Source organism: Dysidea avara, chromosome 13 (assembly GCF_963678975.1).
Source record: "Dysidea avara chromosome 13, odDysAvar1.4, whole genome shotgun sequence".
Lineage (NCBI taxonomy): Eukaryota > Metazoa > Porifera > Demospongiae > Dictyoceratida > Dysideidae > Dysidea > Dysidea avara.
This window is the reverse complement of record NC_089284.1, coordinates 12,744,880-12,768,601: the sequence shown is the minus strand read 5'-3', so window position 1 is coordinate 12,768,601 and position 23,722 is coordinate 12,744,880. Positions and strand designations below refer to the sequence as shown.

At 37.5% G+C, this 23,722-nt stretch overlaps 1 protein-coding gene across 2 annotated transcripts in view; it reads right to left on the bottom strand.

The window, feature by feature from the left end:
* Window positions 1–13,859: 13,859 nt before the first annotated feature.
* LOC136243616 (uncharacterized) overlaps window positions 13,860–23,722 on the bottom strand; it is a 35,616-nt gene continuing 25,753 nt past the window's right edge. Inside the window, exons 7-15 of one of the 2 annotated variants that reach the window (XM_066035161.1) lie at window positions 19,159–19,241; window positions 17,555–17,630; window positions 17,350–17,504; window positions 16,244–17,031; window positions 16,061–16,131; window positions 15,886–15,960; window positions 14,963–15,081; window positions 14,159–14,203; window positions 13,860–14,117 (exon numbers count right to left, since the gene is read on the bottom strand). In XM_066035161.1, the coding sequence (XP_065891233.1) occupies window positions 14,164–14,203; window positions 14,963–15,081; window positions 15,886–15,960; window positions 16,061–16,131; window positions 16,244–17,031; window positions 17,350–17,504; window positions 17,555–17,630; window positions 19,159–19,241 (1,407 nt within the window). In that variant the 3' untranslated portion in view covers window positions 13,860–14,117; window positions 14,159–14,163. The remainder of the gene's footprint in view (window positions 14,118–14,158; window positions 14,204–14,962; window positions 15,082–15,885; window positions 15,961–16,060; window positions 16,132–16,243; window positions 17,032–17,349; window positions 17,505–17,554; window positions 17,631–19,158; window positions 19,242–23,722) is intronic. The other variant, XM_066035160.1, reaches the window with a different exon arrangement.

Genomic DNA, 23,722 nt, shown 5'->3' with positions numbered 1-23,722 from the left:
GCATATATATATATAGTTACCTGGATTTATATGAACCAGCTCTGGAAAGTCTGTGCCATATTATGCCTGTAGCCTCGCCAAATGGTAAGGCTTAATTGTGTGCCTGCATGACTCAGTCAGCCTACACTGCAGTATGAATTTGTTCAGAAACGACCTTGAAGGAGTTGAAGCCATTTGGGCAAGCGTGGGTAGTAGTCACTAAATGGACTGTGGGAGCACCTAATTCTGTCCATTTGTGTGTCTGTCTACTTCTTCCTCTTGCTAATTTGGGATGTTAGCTTAGCTACCTCAAGAGTTCAGTATACATATGCAATGTTAGAGCCTTTAGGAAACCGTAACCAGAACCCTTAGAAGGAAGTTACTAGCTCTATGGTTCTTATAGTATATATTTGTCCCTTGCATGATGCATGTTGGATCCTCATTAATTTTTGCTTAAAGATATTATCTATAGGAACAGTACAGAGAGGAGCTGCAAGGTGGACAATGTAGATTATAACCAGCCAAATTCTGTTACTTCTGCATGTGCTGGAATCATTACAATGGCTAACTCTAACCACATGCAGACACATATCAAGACTTCATGTGCATTTTATCATTTATCACCTTACAGCATGCTGTACTGATACCACCATACCTGCTTCAGTGATCATCCTGACACTATACTGACCACCCTCTCCGTTCATTATCCCTATTATCAATTATTGTGATTATTAGTAAATTTATTACAAATTATTTTAACTTCTAGAGAAAGAGGAATGATTTACCTAATGGCTTGATTGAAAGTAACACTACCCCTGTGCAAACCCAAGCTGCATAATCTTGATTGACAACATTTTATATGGGCAGGTCGTCTGTGTCTGTCTAGTACATTTGTGACCGGATTTGCGAAAAGGGGTCTTCCACACACATCCAATTTATGACCTTTGACAATCCATAACTTGAGATTAGATAAAGCTATTGACTTGAAATTTGGTCAGTAGTGAACACCAACATAGGTTAATGGATGGAGAAAATTTCAGCTATGTATCTTTCTTGAACACCAAGTTATGGTCTTCCACATTCACAGAATTGGATGTGTGTGGAAGACCCCTTTTTGCAAATCCAGTCACATTTAATAAAAATAATACCAGCACACTGTCCTCCGTACAGTCGCTGAATGCTTTGACAAGGCATTAATTGTGGCATGGCTGGCCCCAGCTTTACACTCACCGAAATACAATCGTGCTAACGCACAATTGCTTGAATGGCTGAATGGTTACTCGTGTGCTGCGGCTTGATGCCGTGGGGCGCCCCCCACGGATGGAGGGTAGGCAACAGATGCTGAGGCAGCTCATCAGCATTCGCCCTGCATGCTCTTAATCAGTTGCTGTGTAAAGCAACCATGCAAGAGCCCCTCCTGTTGGTCACAGCGAAATTCACGTGAGATCACGTGGTGTGACCTTGTAGAATCCAAGCCTACAGCACACAGTTCCCATTCTCCCATTCCACGGATATTACAGTCATAAGTATTTTAATGGTTTGCCGCCCACGTGGAGCCTGTAAAGTTAAAAGGTATGTAAACTGTAGTGTTGCGGGTAGTCTCGTGCCCAGCCGGCGTGTTTGCGCATTAGCGCGAGCCTAGTCTCGGGTCGGGCGCCGCGAGACTAGCGCAAGCCCGGCTGGGCACGAGACTATGTTGCGAGTGTGTTATAGGGAAACCGGAAACATCCGGAACCTGACACCGTACCGGCGGCGAGCGCCCACAGCCGGCCTCTGTGGGCGCGTGCCTGGTTTACTGAATAATTGTTTTCGTAAAAGTGTGCGTGTGTGTGTGTTTTACTCACATTGCTCCAGTCTACCCAGCTGTTAAAATGGAGACCTGGTGGCCTGGTGCCAAATGGGGAAGCAGCCCACTCATCAATGGGAGGAAGCAAATGCTCTACTGTCCATGTCTCATATAGCAGTTGAAGATCCAGGTGGGACTTTGGGTGCCCACACCCCTCGCCACACCCTCAACTGTGAGACATGGTACAGACCGTACAGTCTCCTGCGGGTTACTAGTCCTGCCCCTGGAGGGCATGCCTGCGCTGACTCATAGCACCTGAGTAGGCGCACAGGTGCCCCAGTGCTGCAGCGTGACCACTTAGCAGGCGGCAGCCTTTTGCTTTGTGTGTGTGCGTGCGCGCGCGCGCATGTGTGTGTGTGTGTACCTATCTACTGTACATATCTACCTACTTCCAGCTAGCTGCATGGCGCCTAGTTTTTAGAAGTAGCACAACATCAACTTGTTTTTTTTTTCAGTCAGCCAACGCAAGGGGTGTGCAGCTGCATGTGGTCTCCGCACTCTATCGCTATTAGTCCACCTATATAGATCTTTATTTGATGAGCATGGTTGTGAACCTATCGCGAACGGGATCTGGCAGACTATACTAGTCTAGCTTTACTAAAAAAAAAAAAAATTTTTTTCGAAATGATTTAGATTATTCCACTGGTCCATGGCTGAATTATGCAAAAATGTCAGAATCATCGAAGAAAAACTATGGCAGTGGCCCATTCTCATTTTATTCCAACAGCTATAGACCCTCAGATATATATTTTTTTTAAACTTTAAAAAAAAACTTAATTGAGCTAGATATCTGCCAGATCCCGTTCGCGATAGGTTCACAACCATTCCCATCAAATAAAGATCTATATAGGGCGATAGAGTGCGGAGATCACATGCACCTCTTAACAATCTAGCTTAATTACTTGACCTCACCCCAGCTGCACACCCCTTGCCTGAGTCAGCCTGACTCGAGATTCTAATAGAACAGTCACTAGTTACATTGTAGCTAGAGCTGTGGCCTGTGCTACAACAAAAAACTAAACAAACTAAAAAATGTTAATTTAAAATGAAGTAGGAATCTCAGTAAAGTAGCGAAACAAGAACAATTTTAGGAGTGAGACCTCAAACACTACCAACAATGTGGACTACACTCAAATGGAGCTCCAGGATTTTTGGTAGTGAAGACCGAAAAAAAAAAAAAAAAAAAAAGGTCGCCCCTTGCTCAAAGTACATAAATAAGCACAGGGCTATCCAATCAGTAGTTTTAAGCACAGGGCTAATGATGAAGCAGATCAGGCGTGAGAAACGCGTGAGAACTAAGCTGAAAGAGTGAGAAACAGAGGGTTAGGCGTGAGAGCGTGAGATTACTAGCCAAAGAGTGAGACTCATGCCTAATGCGTGAGAGCCTTTGGCATGCGGTCTGCAAGAGATGTATGATAGGGTTTCCAACTCAAAATAGAAAGGTGCTTCCTTTTGTTGTTTCTGGTGATTTTCACACAGATTGACCTTTAAGATAAAACAAACAAGTGCTAATTTATTATTGGATTGCTTGTAGCATTGGGTATCAGCATAAGTTTAACACGCAAAAACATATAAAAAGTGTTCAAGTGACCAAAAATATCATAATAGTTAAATTGGGCAGCTTAGTAAAAAATTGCTGTATTTTAGGGTGACTGAAGTCACAATTAGTGTATTTTCTTGCCTTATAATGAAGACTTCTACATCTTGTAGTGCTATAGCACATCCTTTATAGCCGTAATGGGATTGTTGGCCAAGTGACCACTTTTTGGGTATTACATTTAGAACTACATTGATATTGAAAACAATTTAATAATATATTAGCACTTGTTTGTTTTATCTTAAGGTCATCCTGCATGAAAATCATCAGAAACAATGAAAAAGGCTGAGGCATCATCTTATTTTGCAGTGGAAATCCTATATGAAGAGATTTTTGGTCACATGACCACTTTTTGGATACTTACATATGTTAAAATGGTGCCAATAGCAATTCTTGCAAACATTCCAATAATAAATTAGCACTTGTTTTCGCTTTATCTTAAAGGTAAATCTGTGTGAAAATCTCCAGAAACAATAAAATGAAGTACCTTCCTATTTTGAGTGGAAACCCTATGTATGATGTATGCTAATACAACATAGCACCGGCAATGGAAAAGTCCCTAGCTATAACAATTATTTTAATTGTTCAGTTCCAAAGTAGTGACTTTCCCTATGCTGTAATAATATGCATCATTCATTTCTTGTTTCACTATTTTTATTGCATAGATCCCTACTTCGTTTTTAACCCCATCTACCTGGGGTTTATAAATCTATGTTGTACCTATATGTCATATAGGGTGGGGGATTTGACAAAGTCTACTGTCACTGAAGCATCATTCCAGACTACTGTGTAGATCAAACTATTTCTTTAATAGAATAATTAACGACTGGAACCAATTAACTGCAACTGTTGTGAATAGTAACTCTATTAATAGTTTTAAATCAGTAGATAATTATGTATTTGATTCAAGATTTATTTTTGTATAAGTATGTTTTGATCAGGTAGTTATACAGGCTGTGCCTTTACCCGTATAAAGTTTGTCAAAACCCCAACATGTCCCCATCTCAATGGTGGGGTTTCTATAGGGGATTTGATTTATCTTTTTTGTTCAGCAAACTGCTAGATGCCAAATCCCCAGTAGGGATGGAGCTTGACATTGATAGGTGTATAACACCTAAACACAGACTCACAAAGACTTACTGCTCTGGAATTTTATTTTAAGGAAAGGTAGCTAAACAATAATTGATATATATACTGCTCTGGATTTTGATCTTGTTGGTTTTCACTTAATTGTATTTACTTTTAGATCACATCAGACCATAGATATTAGAGTAGATTTCTATGATCAGACCATCAATCATCATCGATCATCATAATAAGTGCTAAGCTAATAAAATTTATGGCAACAGGCTGTAAATTGTATTCTAGCATAAGAGCAACTGCATCTTATCATGTTTTACATGAAATATCGAGATACTCTAATAGAACAGTTACTGTAAAATCTTAATGAACTAATAATATACCTAACTTGGAAAGAATTTACTTTGCTATAAAACACTATTGCAAATAAATACAGGTACTACATATATATTACAACTTTATATAGCCATGAACAAGCAAGCACAAAATTTTATATCAATAAACTGAATTGGCTTTGGTATCAGATCAGTAAGTATTTTTCTGCATTGGTAGAGCACTAGTTTATCTTATATCATCTTTATTGCATCAGTAGATAAGAACAATGATGTGTGTAAAAACAAACCTCAAAGCCAATTTATGGTTGGCTTTAAGTATCTATTTAAAATACAAAAAGAAGTGAAATCCATGCAAAACAGCCAAGTTGTATAAAAAGGGCGTGGCCTTCCATAAGCCTGGGTGAAAAAGTTGTGATATCAAATGGCTGCAATGATGTTGATTTTATTAACGCACAAAGGCCATTATTATCATTCACATCATTGCAGCCATTTCATGGCCGCCACCTTTGATTTCATAACTTTTTTGAAGGCCATGCCCTTTTTATATAGCTTGGCTGTTTTGCATGGATTATTTCTGATTTCAACATCTATGTAGTAGCTAGGTATGTTGCTGAGCATGAGGATCAAAAAAAAGTCAATTTTATTTAGATTTCAACAAATTTGATACTGAAATTTGATTGGTTGAAAATATGAACTGCACAGTGTCACACTCATGTCTTATAAAGACCACACTCTGAGGTGATGCAATTATGCATTTGTAACTTTGGCAATGTATGGGATAGTAACAGCTGAGATAGGTGTAATGGGCTGGTTTCTTCTACATTTCTTGTTTAAAAGCAGCTGTTAAGGTACAATAACCAGTTGTGATCTAAATTGGTTAGACTTTAGGGTTCTATGGAATTTAGTAACCCTCAGATCATTCCCTCATTTTGCACCACTCAGCACCAGCACCACAACACAGAGCCTTCAGATTACTAAATTCCATAAAACCAAGAGTTAATAACATGGGAGGGCTCCCATATTATTAACTCTTGATAAAACCCTATGTTTTATCATACAGAACAATAGTACTGTATATTAGGGTTTGGGTTTTCTGGCCAAAATATATCACCCTAATAGCAGCCTCACAATACCTTCATGGCATCTTGGCAGTAATGGTGAGGTATAACGAAGCCCAAAGTGCCTTCAAACACTTCCAAAAACAGTACTACGATATTTTAATTTTCTATTGACTGACTACCTGACTGATGCCTTCAGATAAGTGTAACTCAATAATGGCTAAGGCTATGGGCTTGATTTTTTCACTGTTCCACATCTGACTGACCTTTTGGCATACCACAGTATATACAGTGCATGCTTCATGGACTGACCTGTGTCCCCCATTTATCTTTGCTGACAGAGCAAGTGTTGATGGCTTCCCTTAGTATAAGTGTCCAGGAGTTAAAACAAGAGGTTGTAAATGTGACCGGATTTGCGAAAAGGGGTCTTCCACACATCCAATTCTATGAACTTAGAAGATCATAACTTTGTGTTCAAGAAAGATAAAAACCTGAAATTTTCTCCATCCAGCACCCTATGTTGGTACTCACTACTGTCCAAATTTCAAGGCAATGACTTTTTCCAATCTGAAGTTATGAATTACCAAAGGTCATAAATTGGATGTGTGTGGAAGACCCCTTTTCGCAAATCCGGTCACAAATATTGTTGAACAACAGAACACAGCAACTACATTGAACAATTTCAAGAAGAAATTTAAAAATATGTGGAAGGCTGTCTTAAATGAAGACTATATATTCAACTTTAAGAATGCTATAGAAATCTCTATTTATGGTGAGCTTGGTGCACATTATGGAAAGAAGAGTCAAGAGCTACAAGAACTTTCAGAAACTTTATTGTTTAACTGTGACTGCAAACTTAACAGCTCTAACACTGACAAAGTTGAAACTGTTAAAAACATGTACATGAAGGATGCTACTAAACAACTGCAGGAAATATGTGAGCTCTGCAGTAAGTAAATTCATTGAAGAACATGAATTGTCAAGTATTCTCTCCAAATCAGAGTGGAGTACAAAATGTAAACTTACAGAAATTAGGGATGAATGCATTGATAGCATTAGAAGTCACTGGCTCACTGCAGAAGGGTTATTTTAATGAAACAAAATGAAAAGGAAAAAAATAAAATAGTACAACAATATGAAGAGCTTTACATACATATCAAAATGTTAGTAGCTGAAATGAAGACTGAATTACTGGATCAGGTTATTGAAAGTAAGTTCAATGAAAAATAGATTGAATGGATTGAAACTTTGAAAAGTAAAATTACCCACATACATTACCATAGCAATGAAGAAATTGATGGCACTATAGAAAACACATTGAGGAACATGCAGGTTTAAAATGGAACATGCAATATTAAGTGAAAGACTTAAAAATCAGTAACTAAAAGTACGAAATAATGAAAATTCATTTGAAATAGATTTTCACCAACATATTTCAATGTTACCTTCTTCACAGACATATATATTGAATGTGGTTCGAGTATGAATCCTCAGGAAGTGACCATTCTAGCTTATGAAGAAACACGCAGTTGGGAAGCGAGTGCAAAAGCAAAATTCAAGACAAAATTAGATACGAACAAAACTTTTAATTCTGGCATGGTCAAAAGTTTGTTAAGTCATCTGCAGCATTTAATTGACAGCTTCAATGCAAATTCAACCATTTTTAACTTCACAATTCCCTATAAAATAGATCTTGCTGTGTATGTTAGTAACATTGCTTCTAGAACAGTTAAAGAGTGGTCAAAGCAACATAGAATTGCAAATGATCTTATTTTTTTACTTAAAAAGCTAAAATCCAAATATTTGAAAGTATTTATAAATAAATATAAGAAAGTTGCTACTGAAATAGCAGCTGCAAATCAGCTTTGCAATTCATTGATAAATAAAATTGGTGGTGCAGTTAGCAAATGTCTGCATATAAAGATAATCAATGAGTTGATGAGGACAAACAAAATGCTTAGAAGCAAACTCAGATTTAAAGTACAAGTTCTCTCAGATTTAGTAAAATTTAGCAGATTTGAATTTTACGTATCATATATAAAAAATAATGATTCCAGTTTAAAGTCTTGGGCTTCATACTATGTAGAACAATACTGCTATGGATCTAAAGGTATTAGTGACAGCTTCAAACAATTAGCAAAAGAGGAGATTAAAATATTTATAAAACAGATATGTATAGCAGCAGATATACAAAATTATAGCAATGTAGAGGAGTGGCTGGATCAATTCTGTGCTCTCTTAGATGGTAAAGTGGAAATAAATAAAGAAGAATGGATCATTGATAATAATGTCAATAGCATGGATAACTTCATTAAGCATTTACTTGTAGAACTGAATGAAGTAGGAGTGACTGAGAGTGCATATGAAATAGTTGTAATCAATTACAATGAAGTATGCGAAAAGGCCAGCGACAAATCGTATCGTGATTTAATTGCAAATACTTGTAAAGCTCAGTACCCATTTTGTGAGGAAACATGTGAAGTTTTAAAAAACAATCATTTAGATGATAATATTCCTCATTCTGTAAAAGCACATCGCCCACAATGTATTGCAGGAGTCAAATGGGTAAAAAGTAATAAACTAGTTCTTCAAGTATGCAACAAATTGGTAGCAACTAAGAATCAAATTGTTTTTCGTGATTCAAAGATTAAAAATGAATCTTTTGAAGGCTACCAAAGTAAAAACTGTACGTGGAAAATACCAGGCGCAAATGATATGGAGCCTCCTACATATTGGATGTGGGTTATAAATAATTTTAAAGAAGATATGGAAAAGACAACAGGAGGAGTAATAGAAGCTATTGAAGATTCGTGGAAAGATGTCACTAAAGAAGAAGCTATATTCAGTCTATTTAATATGTATGAGCTGAACAGTGGCCATTGTGATGATGAAGATGGTACACATGATGATGATTAAATAATAATGGTATTCTAGATGATAATTGTATGCTACTAGCTATACTGATTACATACATATACAAATGCATTTATAATATATTTACATACTGACACATTTACAGTAATAATTCTACGTATTTAGAGATAGTATGCATGCAGATTATCTACACCATTTTGTAGCATTTATTTGCTTTTGCTAATGATTGTACACTGTAGACCTAATTTTGATATTTACAAAGTATATAAACACTTATTAGCACTGATAATGATAAGCAACCAGAGATTGTCATATGCATGCGTTAACTTAATAGCTAAGTAGTAAACTAAGTGAACAGGCAGTAAATTGTTTTCTGCATAAAAGGTGCAGGATTTGCTTTAACTTACCGCGTTTTGCATGAAAATCAAGATACTCTAATAGAACATTCACTGCAAAATCTTAATAGACAAATAGTGCATCATGTATATCTAACTTGGAAGAATTTACTTTGTTATAAAACACTATTAGTATTAGTATTACTGGTAAAGGCAATGTCTGTATACCGGGTCAACACAATAGTACAATTACAAAATTAATTAGCTATACAAAAGGTGAGACTCCAAAAAGATTCACTGAATCTGCATTCACAACGTAGTCAGGTAAATTGTTCCAGTCATTAAGAATTCTGTTGAAGAAATAATCGGCCCTACACTTCAATCTTGAAAAAGGCTCAAAATCATGTCACCTTGTTTGCGTAAGTAAAGCAGGCATCAAAGTCTGAGCTAAAATAATTGTTTACAATTTTGTATATACAGATCCCCTCAAGTCGTTGATAATGTAGTGATGGTAGCTGCAATGCACATAACCTTTCATCATAAGAGTTATCAGCAAGGTCTGGTAAACAGCGAGTAGCTCTATGTTGCATTTTCTCAACCTTTCTTTGATCCAGAATAAACGCTGGTCCCCAAACGGAGTTGCCATATTCAAGTGTAGGTTGTACTAATGTAGTGAATAGCTTCACCAACATGTCAGGCTCCATGAATCAAAAAAAATTCTTAATAACTCCCAGGAGGTAATTAGTCTTGGCAGTTATCTCGGTAGTATGGTCATGGAACTTTAGGCACTTGTCAAATATAATCCCAAGATCATTGTGGGATGTTAACACTTTCAATTAGAACACCGTTAAGGTAGAAAGAGCCATAACTAAGTGCTATCCGAAGTGTAGTTGTTTGCACTTAGGTACATTAAAAATTAATTTAACTGCCATTTTAGTGCATGACCACTCATAAAGTAAATTTAAATCATTCTGAAGAGCTGTGTGATCTTCCTTGTTCCTCACAATGCAAAATATGTAGGACTGAAGGTAAATCATTGAAAACAGTAGAGGGCTCAAAGCGGACCCCTGAGGACTCCACTAGTAATATAATAGATACAGGGCAGGATTTTCTACCATTCAACACTACTTGTTGTTTTCTGTTGGAAAGAAAGCATTTTATCCAGTCAAACATATTACCATGTATACCAAATGATGATGATAACTTATGTATTAAGTGTTGATGTGGCACAGAGTCCTTAAAAATCTAGGTAAATCATTTCAATTGTCTCATTTATTGTAATTAGTGGCCAGTGTTACAGGATACTGGTGGATCATCAGATTTAAAATAAACCCCTTCTTTTTGTACAAACTATTAAGCTCATGTGAAATATTCAGCAGTTGCCTCAGTATTTTTACAAGTCCATGTGGGTTTGTAAAAATACCATGACATCCTCCCTCCCCCCAGAGACCTGTGACAGGGACTCAGAATCTTTACTATAAACCTCTGCTGCTGCTGAGTGCAGAAAAAAATCCCACACCCAGTGGTGCCTTGATCCTTCAGCAATAATACCCTATGAATGTATAAAACAACAAACAAATCAATTACTGTACATATCTCATAGTATGATCATCTGTTCGCTCATTAGAATAAAATAAATCAGCATGTACTCTCATTTGACAGTCTAATTGGGGAAAGCCAATTCATAGGTGATGTGTGGAAAATTATCTCACAAACATGGAAGGTTACCTTAATGGGAGTGAATATGTGCATGGTCACTGAATGATTCAGTATGAAGTTTAACAGGGCTTTAGTAGGAGAAGGGAGCAAAAAGAGAAATGAAAACTACTCAGCTATATAAGGGTGCAAGGTTTATAAATGGCTCACATTAAATTTCCATGAGTGTGACAGATCAAAATAGGCATCATCTATATGTAAGTGTGCAGTTGCTCAGCTATAAATGCTAGAAGAAAACAGAACTTGATGATGGTGTATTTTGAGCAGCCATAACAGTATGAAACAGAGGAAAAAGTGGTTTGGACACAAGACTACAATGTGTTTCTTATATAATTATGTGTTTCTTATTACAGTCTGTTACTGACAGCTGATATTGACCCACATCATGTGCAGAGACTTCCAGTAGGTTGGATCCACTTGACTGATTGTGTTGTGTTTTGTAATGATTGGTCTAGTGGAGTGGAACTCCAAAAATGGTGGGGAAGGGTGGGTACAAGGTTATTAGGGAGTGTGGTTACTAACTTATTATTGAATTGATTAGCATTTTAACTTCACATAATTTAAAGTGCATGACTGTTTCACTTCCTGTAGATTGGCTAGGCACAGAAATTTACAGTTGGTTGTATATTGAGCTATTGTGTGAAGCCCCAATGAAAAGCTGGAGGCTACTCACCAATGGAAATTACAATAAAATGCATAGTTCTGAACATTTAATTTGGTACATTGCATAATGCATTTTGCAATGTTTAGAATATTTCTGTTGCTGTAGCACTGATGCAATAAAAACATTTTATTGGCACTGAAATAAATTTTGAAGCTTCTTTCTGCAATAGCTAAGCAAATATGGCAAGATTCAAGAAAAGTATTCATAGCTATAGATAATTTGCATATTATATGGCTGAATTTGGAGGGAAGGTTCATCATACATGTAGCTGAAGGGTGGTCTATGAAATCTACTTCCTCCTTGAAACTTTTACGTATATGCTTATCTGTCTGTCTGTCCTTTAGCTAACTCATCAACCCCTGCATGGATGATGTTTGGTTTTGCTATTTTACAGTTGACAAAACTATTTCGTGCAAGTATGCATGCACGTACGTACGCATGCACACACACACTTTTGAAGTCCATTAGTTTGCAATATATGTGTGATAGATAAAGCACTGCTGTGAGTGCTATACGTCAAATATAGCACATAAAAGAGTGGGCGAGAGACAAATATAGCATGAGGTGAAGCCGAGTGCTATATTTCATCTCGATACCACTCTTTATGTGCTATATTAATTTTGACATATAGCACGAGCCTAGGCAGTGCTTTAATTGGTATAGAAAACTTGAGGTACACACAAGACACATGAAACAGTTAGAAACTCACAGAGTAGTCTGTGCTGTGCCTACATTAATCATTTGGTGGATGTTGATGAATCTAGTCTGTCTTCTTAACGACTAATAGTTTTCGATTGTGCTACTTAATAAGCATATTTCTGTGATATTCCTAGGACTTGCCGGTTTATGTGAATAAAACGTAGTAAGGATGTTCGCTGCTGCTGACCACAAGCAACCATCACTGAAATCTTCAAGTGTGTCTATAAATTAAATCCAGGGGTTCTACTCATACTGGTTAGGTTGACTGGTTGGCCAGCACAGCACAGGCTATTAGCCTAGGCTGCCTTGCTTGACTGGTTGTACTGACCAGAATTGGGTGATCATTCACTTAACGCAGGCTCATTGTTTCCCATTTCCCACCCACACACAGATACTCTTCAAACCACATGGTTTTGCCCATTATGCTGTTAATTAATATTAAACTGCCCACCAAATACACTTTTGAGATCAATGAAATGGGAAACAATAAATCTACTTGGAGTGGCATAGTTTAAATTAGTCAGCAAATTGCAGCAGCTGCCACACAAGTGCTGTATCAACACCTCATAAAATAGAGGCTTTGCCATATTCAATACCTATCAACACTTCTTAATTAGCAAGAAAAGGTGAACTTGTATATAGTGATACTTTAGAAGATAACACTTCTTATCATTTTACGGTGATTTAATATTCCAGATTGTTTCAGTACTATTTATTGATGTGCTATGGTCCCTACTCTAGTTGAAAATTCCAAATTGTTTTGTGTACTTGTTTTTGTAAAATTATTATGACTGGTGAAAGCATACCGCATCAAAAGAAAGAAATGGCACTGCACACTTCAGCTATCAAATATCATCTGAAGTATCCATTATGCTTAGCTATGTTCAACCTATTACACAGCATTATGAATCAAGAACTGTTCGAAAAGCACCTCTGCGATCAAAGTAGCTACTGTGAAAAATATGGACAATTTCCATTACGAAAGGAAGCCATCACGCGCTACCACCAGATCGACACCTTTTGCTGTCAGCAAAGATGAATGGGACACAAAGGAGGACACTGATAAGTCCATGAAGAATTGTGTACTGCGGTATGCTAAAAGGCATGTGTCCGGCTGAAGCGACATCAAACAGTGAAAAAATCAAGCCTGTAGCCTTAGCCGTTATTAAGTTATGCTTGTCTGAAGGCATCAGTCAATCAGTCATTCACTAGAAAATTCCATTTAATAATTGTTATAGCAATTTGTTGAAAGCGTTTTGGGTCTAGTGGAGGGTTAGTTTTACATGTACCTAATCATACTGCTTCATCGTTATCAGGGAAAAGTGAGGCTGGTTTGGGTGATGTTTTTTCATGGGCCACACCTACACCTTTGTGGTCCCTACTACACAGTACTATCATACTGTATGATGTTTGGGCAGTACTGGACTCATCTACGAAAGCTTTCTACTTTGAAACTTTTACTTATACGGTATAACTTCATAAAGACTAAATACACATATAGGTAGGAGGATAGATACAATTACATATACTAGCCTGACGTGTTCCCAAGTTAATATAGAACATAGCCTTTGATGTATGGCATCATCACGTTGTATGTTAAATGTACAGTACTGCAATGGTAACCAACCATCAGTTTTAACTTGCAAATCAAATTCATTCAGTCAGTGTTTACAAAATTAAACTGTAATCATTTCACTATATATACATATCAATGATATACACATGTACAAAACTACATAAGGCATACACAATAACAAATACAACTGTTACTGATACAATGTTTAAGACTTACAACAGTGCACAATCATATACACATTGCAACATCAATTGTTCAACATATAATATATATACAAATTTGAATTCAAAATTTAATTTAAATTTGTCAATGTTTCGTTGAAGATAGAAATAATGCCAAACCTGTACAGAAAAATACACTATGCAGATGTATACATATATAAATACTACAATTCTTTACCTTTATTAAAGTGAAGGGGCCATTCTTTTCATTCGATGCTGATATCTATAATGAGATTATAGAGCTAGTTTAGTTATACAGGCACAATGTGGAGTCTGTGGAATTTATAACCCCCCAGGCTCCCTTACTATGCTTGTGCACTACTTTGGGCCTTCAGGTTTACTTTGTAAACTCAAATTAGTTACCTCTTCCAAGGCTGCTTCTGCAGTAAAATCAACAAAACTGGCTGAATCTTTCACAAAATTACTAGCACCATGGCAACCATGCATGCTCACATGACACACAATTAAGTGCTCTCATTACATTACTGCACATAAGGAATATGTATATGCATTGGACAAACCTTGTTATATCATGCCTGGAGACATTGAGTTTATTAGAAAACAACATGGAGTTTATGAAATTTATTATCCACCCAAACAAACTTAAATAGAGTCTAAATACGTATTATGGTACTAGGAAATTTGGAAGGACACATTTTGAGTAAATATTGGGAATGTTAAACAACTACTAAGGATGCCATATGGTGTCCTTTCGCATCAACAATAGAGATTTGGACACAATACAACATTGTTCATGTGTTAAGCCATCCAGAAATGGGCACACTTTGAAAACATGGTAAACGGATCATTTGCACACAGTTGCGTGCATAGTTGCCTTACCAGAAAACTAAACAACAAGCACAAGGAAAGGGTGTGGAAAGGCAAGAGGTAAATTACAAAATTGCATTACAACTTTTCTGTCTGACAGATTTTAGGCCATGGGTGTGTTTCAGAATGCATTGTTATGTGGGTACAAACATACCTGTACATCTGCTGGATGAAAAGAGCAGCTCTTTCCAGTTCCTTACTTCTAGCAAGACTGTTCTTATATTTTCTGTAGTATTTCTGTATTAATCCTGCAGCTTGATTCATCTGCTTCATCTAATTATGTGTAATAAACAGATAGCAAAGATACACTTAGGTGCACATACTGATACACACATACACACAGACACAGACACTAGACACACGTGCCAACCATACATAGCACTTGCTAACATACTACATAGCAAGTAAAAGACTTCATATCTATGTATGTACAGTTTGTAGCCTACAGTAAATAGTTTTCTATAGAAGGCATGTGATAAAATAATTCACCAAGTTTCGATGGGATGGCAGCAATGGTTTTTGCGTATGACATTGTACACATCAGTGAATTTACTAAAACCGATTACTAATAATTATCTGTGAATGTGTAATGTGACATTGCATGTGTAAGAACAAACTTTACGAGTCATTTATGTAGCAACATATGTCTACAGGTCTGTGTGTATGCAAATGGTATGTGACTGTAAGCACAAACTATGTACTCTTGCTACAGAACTTTACTGTGTTGGTTGAGATTACCTATCTGATAGCAAGTTATGGAGACATTTTTATATGGTGAAATATATTGTTAATAGCTGAGTGATACAGTGGTGGCTACTTGGTGCAAACTAATTCTTTGTTTGTAATTTATTGGTATTTATATGGCCACTAAACCAAACTGGCCTGCTGATGGCTACTAGAGGAAATTTACACTGAGAAAATTGAAGCTTCTGCAGAAGCCATGAGTTGTGTGGGTCATTTTGTGTTCACACTGGGCCAGTGGAGCACCATATTGCCTTATCAAATACCCTGATTACCATTGCTATTATATACAATTTATGTACGTGTGGATATGTACATAATTACGCACATATATACCTCTTTGTATCTCTTGTAACATGTTTCTATTAATACAGCTGCATGTTTCTCTTTTGAGTGTCGGAGCTTCTGAGACTGAATACATATAAACACATACAAATCAACACTACACATCCCACACACATATGTGTACATATTTCCAACATGGACAGACACACATGCATCATTAGCACACCTGAATTTTGCGCTTCCTGAAAGCATGTTGAATAGTTCTGGCAGCATGATAGATTTCACGTTGCTCGGTGTCTGAAAAATAAAACAATGATGGAGTATATACAAATTTGAGCAACAGAAATACACACATGCATATAAGTACAACAAAATCATTGTAGATACATGTGTACTTGTGTTCCCTTACCAGACAACCCAGGGAATGAGAAATCTTGTTGACACACACTGGGGGATTCCCCTAACATTTCACATATTTCAGCAACAGAGCAGTCAGAGGCAATCGATAATGAAGAAGGTGAACCAGATAACACAGAGCTGCGTTCTGATGGTGATGACAACAATGGGGAGGTTGATCTGAAGTCACTAAAATGGGCAGAAATTTCAACATTGTTCTTATGGTGGCTGTCTAAGGCAGCAAAACTGGCAGCAAAACTACTGCCCAATTGAAAAGGATTTCTAACTTGGCTACGGTCCATTAATGGCTGTTGAAGTAAAGAAGATGATGGCACAGAGTTGTCTAGCAAATGTGTAGTTCCACTGGCTAATTCACTGATAGTTAGTCCAACATCATTGCTGTTTGTTATGGATCCATTTAAAGGAGTTGATGAGATAAACATTGGCAGAGGAGAACAACCACTGGACTCATCAGTAGAGTCAATACCACTCAGTGAGTTATCCATGTCTACCACAGTGTTCACAGCCCCACTAGTACAACTACCATGTTCTGCTGTAGGTGTTGGTGGTGTTAGAGTTTCCGTATCATGCACTGATGCAACCGCCTTTTCAATATCTTTATCATTTATTGGATTACCGTGTAATATGTCACTGCCGCATGATTGTAAAAGGTCTTCCAAATCAGTGGCATAAAGCTCACTGCTCATTGGAAAAATGTTGGCTGAGTAAGGACCCTGAATGGAAGATTCTGTCCTTTCTGTGGTCTGTGGGTCTCCTTGACTTGCAGCAACTGCGGCAATCCTGCATAACCATCACATCACACATGTTAGGTACAATCAACATAGTAACTACGCAAAATATTTGTGGGAAAATCATTGATTGATCTATGCACGCACTACACACTTTTAACCATGGATGTGTAGCTGTACTACTACCAAGTGCTAATACACTATACATTTGCACTACAGCCATGCCATTAAATTGGTTAGCCTGCTTTCCGTGGGTAGAGAAATGGGAATACTCTGAGATCTTGAAACTCCCCTGGACATTTGGACAATATAATATGTTGTGGCAGGAGCCGTAGTGATTATACAAGAAATTTACTAGATGGACACTTACCACTTTTCCAGTTCAGTAACCAATGACAAATGGCCTCTTTGTAGAGCACACTGTACAGGAGTAACACCATTAAAATCAGTCAAAGTAGCGGTGTCTGGTTCCCAATCCAGTAACAACATTGATATATTGATATTCCCAAGTTGACAGCTCAGCATCTAAAAAAGACCAATTTTTAATATGCCTTGTGGCCCAGCTATATACATACCAGTGGGGAGCACATGTTTTCATCTTGAGTCCAAGGACTGAATTCGCTCTTCCATGAAAGATGAAATGCATTTGCACTAAAGTGTACACAATGCAAATAAGAATACCACATGTACACATACAGTACACAAACACTCTGTGCATAATGCCTTGAGTGTACACATTATATACAGGGGCGGATCCAGAGTTTGGAAAGAGAGGGGGCACCTTGCTGAAAAACAGTTGAAGACCAAAAAAAAAAAAAAAAAAAAAAGGTCACAACAATAATAGCTAGTTATCCTTTACCAAATATATCACGTCTGTTATGTAAAATAAAATCCTATTTATAGCTTCATAGGTAAGCTACACTGCCTCATGAACATTGTGACTGCTTTATTAGAGTAATCGACTGCTCTATTAGAGTATCTCGATCTTGTATGCAATTTCTTGAAGGGGGGGGGGGGGGGGGGGGGGGAATTTGCCCCAAATGCCCCATCCTGGATCCGCCATTGATATAGTTATACAACGGGCATGAGTGCTCTGCCTGATATAAACGCATGAGCCTGAGGGCCGTCAGGCCCGAAGGCAAGTGCATTTATACAGGCAGAGCACGAGTGCATGCTGTATAACTGTTATGTACCACTCACCTAATAGGTGGGGAGAGTCTCACAAGACAGCTGTAACACTTATAAAGGCCAGGTTTCTAACATCGATTGTGGGTGATCAAGCGAACGTTGCGATGACGTTCCCTCTACAGTACTGCAGCCACCTGAGATATTGAAAGCTAGTACACTATGGGCTATATTACTAACCTGCATTCGCTGTTCGACTCTCATCATGTAGTGCTCAGCATGCCAGCGTGATCACTCAATCGCCATATAGACTAAGTGCCAGACTAATCGCCATAGTGATTTTCTCGAGCAAAAAAAAGTAGCTAAATAGACGTTTTAAGTAAACAAAACCTAACTACTAAACGATGCTAGTCTAATTCTTACTATTCACACTGGCTAAACTCGAATCTGGTGGCATGACAAAAACTGGTTACCACAATCGAACGTAAAGATGAGTATTATTTAGAATATAATAGTTTTATTGAGTCATTGTAGAAGTGGACTACAGTTTAATTTGGTACCAGACTAATAAGGTGTATAAATACATTTACAGTATATATATGTAGACTAGAGTTGTGGCCACCGCGTTGGCTTTTTCGATCGCCATTGGCTGCTTGGTAAACATTATACGTATTGGTGACATTATGGCCCACAATTGACCTTTACATGTCAGGCTATAAAAGAATTCGAGTGATCTGTGAGGTGTCTTTCCACCTATTAGGTGAGGTGTCATAGCGGTCTCGGCTGCCGGCACTTGTGCATTGCTGCACAAAACCGCAGCCAGTACAATATCTGTATATTGCACTGCGGTCGGTGCATTATAACTTATAATGCAATCGTTGCAGTCTGCAAAACCGCAACCAGTGCGTTATAAGTTATAATGCACTCGCTGTGGTCTGCAGCAATGCCATATACAAATTATGGCACTGGCAGCGCCTTTGAACTGCCCACGCAGAGTGGTACATACGTACATATAAAGCTGGTCATTTATGTTTCATGACCACAATGTGTTTACCTTACTAATTCCTTGATCTTTCTCACCACCTTTTCCAGACCAAGCAAAACAGCCAAGTGTAAAATAGTTGTACGATAATCCGGCTATTAAAAAAAATATCACATACAAAAACAATTGAAAAAAAAACAAGCAACAACAACAACAAAGTCCTACACTGTAGGATTGGGCCAAGTATATGAGTCTATATAAAGTATAAGGAAAAATTAGGAATTTTAAGTTCAATTAGGGATCATAGAAAAAAAAAGAGAAGGGAAACAAGAGATCGCCTACACCTCCAGGTATACTAGCGAACATTTAAATGTTCTCTGTCTTATTGCAGTTGTAAATATACTTACATGTGTTAGCAATACTACAATACACTTATTTAGCACAAAAAAGAAACCATTCCCATGCTATAATGCTAAATTGCACGCCAATTTATTAGAATACACATGTAGCATTGGTCTATAGTGTGGTCTTGCGTGAATAAGCTATCTCAGTCATTGATGATTTATGACCTTCCTCTTTGAGTAGATTTCAGTCTACAGGTAGCTACAACATTCCTTGGTATTTCAGTACCCACTGAGTTAGCAAAGAATTTTGCTGATATCTCAATTATGCAGGACAAATTAAACATTTCACAAATGCATTATAATTTTAAATGCAAATTATAACATTGCTAGCTATCCAGAGAGACATAGAGAGTAAGAAAGCTAGCTACTGTGTGAGTGTTTGGTTAAATGGTGGGAATTCCCCCTGATTATGTGTGGTCAAGTGCAGCCCCCTTAATATGCATTATAAAAATGAAAATAATCTCCACAATAACCGTGGAAGGAAATTTCCAACATCATCCAAAAGGGAGTGGATGGCTGCACTTATAATGATTGGTTTCAATGCAGAAAACAGAGTACTGTGACCACACATCCTTAACAATGAATAACTTTACCAGGGCTGAGTTTGAGCAAAGATGCAGTGAGATACAGATACCCTAATAAAGCAGTCATCCTAATATAACAGCCAGATAATTAGCGGTAAATATTCTAATAGAGAGTTGTGGATACAAGAAAAATGCTAACAAACCAGTATATTTAAAAACTTTAAAAAATGAAATAGAATTATGAGACATGATCGTATTACATAACTAAGGGCTATTTTGGCATTCAACATATAACTACAAATCAAAGTAGGGCATTTCCCACATACAGTATGATATGTCCTCATGTCAAAGTTCACTCCAGCACATGGATCCTAAATTAACTTTTAATAATAATGTAAGATTAGAAAAACAAGCATAACAAGTTTTCGCTTTTGAGTGACCACAATATTTTTTGTTAAGAGTTTCTCTAGCATACTGTTATATGTAATGGTTATGTGAGGGATAGTTACACCCAACGCAGTTGTGGTTTAAGTGATATATATATCTAATCCAAAACAGCCACGCTGTAAAAAAAGTGTGCAGCCCTCAAAAAGGCTATGGTGAAAAAAGATGTGAAATCCAAGGTGGCGGATAAGAAATGGCTGTGATGGTAGGTTAATGGTAAAAATTTTAATAACGACAATTCAGGTGAATTTTTGTGCCGCTTGGTCTTGGCACAAAATTCACAAGTCATTATTAAAATTTTTACCATTAAACTACCATCACAGCCATTTCTTGGCCGCCACCTTGGATTTCACATCTTTTTTCACCATAGCCTTTTTGAGGGCCGCACACTTTTTTTACAGCGTGGCTGTTTTGGATTAGATTTCATTTCATTTTGTATTTGTATACCCCAAAGCCGGCCTATGGCCGGCTTTGGGACTTTTTTAACCTATCTTTTTTTCTTTACCACAGGAAGAAGAAAAGATGAAGTAGATGTACTTTAAATATTTTATCAGTAAATGTACAAATTATATATATAATACACATATTGATTACAGAAATCTCCATGGTGGTTTCTTTGTAACTGAACACTCTACAAGGTGACTTCTTCTAGATGCTCTCTCTACAGGGTGAATTGTTTGTAGCTGAACGATCTACAAGGTAACTTCTTCTAGCTGATCTCTCCACAGGGTGATTTGTTTGTAGCTGAATTCTCTACAGGGGATTTGTTTGCAGCTGAGTTCTTTAGAATGGTTTCTTTGTAGCTGAACTCTCTACAAGGTAACTTCTTCTAACTGATCTTTCTACAGGGTAATTTGTTTGTGGCAGAATTTTATACAGGGTGATTTCTTTGCAGCTGAACTCTCTACATGGTGGTTTCTTTGTAGCTGAACTCTCTACAAGATAACTTCTTCTAGCTGATCTCTCTACAGGGTGATTTGTTTGTAGCTGAATTCTGTATAGGTGATTTGTTCGCAGCTGAGCTCTTTACAGAATGGTTTCTTTGTAGCTGAACTCTCTACAAGGTAACTTCTTCTAGCCGATGTCTTTACAGGGTCACTAGTTTGTAGCTGAATTCTCTACATGGTGGTTTCTTTGTAACTGAACTCTCTATAGGGTAATTCTTCTAGCTGATCTTTCTACAGGGTGATTTGTTTGTAGCTGAATTCTGTACAGGTGATTTATTTGCAGCTGAGCTCTTTAAAGAATGGTTTCTTTGTAGGTGAACTCTCTACAAGGTAACTTCTTCTAGCTGATCTCTCTACAGGGTGATTTGTTTGTAGCTGAATTCTGTATAGGTGATTTGTTTGCAGCTGAGCTCTTTACAGAATGGTTTCTTTGTAGCTGAACTCTCTACAAGGTAACTTCTTCTAGCTGATGTCTCTACAAGGTCACTAGTTTGTAGCTGAGCTCTCTACATGGTGGTTTCTTTGTAACTGAACTCTCTACAAGGTAACTTCTTCTAGCTGATCTTTCTACAGGGTGATTTGTTTGAAGCTGAAATCTCTACAAGGTAACTTTTTCTAGCTGATCTCTCTACAGGGAGATTTGTTTGTAGCTGAACTCTCTATATGATGGTTTCTTTGTAGCTGAACTCTCTACAAGGTGACTTCTTCTAGCTAATCTCTCTACAGGGAGATTTGTTTGTAGCTGAACTCTCTACATGATGGTTTCTTTGTAGCTGAACTCTTTGCAAGGTAACTTCTATTGATCTCTCTACAGGGCGATTTGTTTGTAGCTGAGCTCTCTACATGGTGGTTTCTTTGTAGCTAACTCTACAAGGTGATTTCTTCTAGCTGAACTATCTCTTTCCATAGTTGCATGAACTCCCTACGAGGTAACTTCTTCTAGCTGATGTCTCTACAGGGTGACTTGTGTGTAGCTGATCTCTATACAGGTTTCTTGTTTCTAGCTGATCTCTTGAATTCTCTTCAGGGTGACTGCTCTATTAGGATGACTGCTCTATTAGAGTATCTCGATCTCGTATTTGCTGCACCAAGTTGGATTTCATGTTATAACTCTGTGGCTTTAAGTCTGATTCTTCTACACCATTGAAGAGCCTTTCTAAGATGATTACTCCATCTGTACAATGATTTTCAAAGCATTACCCCAAGCGGTTTATCTGGTAGGCGTGGCAAGCAGTCATTTTTTTATTAGCTAATCTCGATTGCACAATTGTTACACACTGTTGGTTTTTTCGTTGTATCTTCCTGGTTTTTAGCTTGATTTCTTTCAAACAACAAAAGGTTTGAGGTTCAATAGTTAACCTATTCACCCACCGATTTTCAGCTTCTTTCCATATGCGGTTTACCCTGTAGGCGTGACAACATATTGGTGTTATTTTTCGTGAATAATCGCTTATAACTCTTTGCCTGTTTATCGTATTACAGCCAAAGTTGGTACTGAGATGCGCCTTTATAACCCCCTTCTGTGTGCCAAATTTCAAGGCAATCAGATATGGCGTTCGCGTTTTATAACAGCTTTTGTAAGTATGCGACAAGAGGAAGAAAAATAAGAAGAAAAAAAAACGAAGAAACTAAGCTAATTTTTGAAGTCGAATATCTCGGGAACGCGTGAAGCGATTTCGCTCAAATTTGGAATGTGGAGTGCTGTAGTTGGAGGGCATTTCCACAGCAAAAATTGTCTTGTTTCATCAGGGCAGCACAGAGCTACGGAGGTGCGAAAATTGCGTTTTCTTTCTTCTTGTCAATATACTCACGGGTGTTATGTGCCAGCTTCTTGGGCCGCATGACACACTACCGTGTGTCTTGATACCATTCTAGGCACACTCACCTGATAGGTGAAAGAAATAACGAGAACCCGACCTGTTTTTATATACAATGATTGATAGTGGTTTAATAGCGTGGACTAATATCCCTCAGAATGTTATTCATGCGTCATTATTCTTTACACACAACACAAGAAAAATTGTGATTGTGGGATCTAGTTTTTAGTTTTATCTACCTTAAGCCTACTAACTTTGCTATTGGGACAGTAAGTTACAACCCTTCGAGGACCAAATTAATTTTCAAGTATGGCAGAATGCGTCACTTTGTATTATAAGAAAAACAGTGGTCTCCTGTGAAATGAAGATGGGTTGGCATAAACTTAATGGGAATTTCATACACTATGGCAAGCTATTGTGGTTAGCACTAATTGTTCTCTTCCATTACGAGGGTAGAAGTGTATGCTGCATGTATAGAAATACACTTGTACACTATGTAT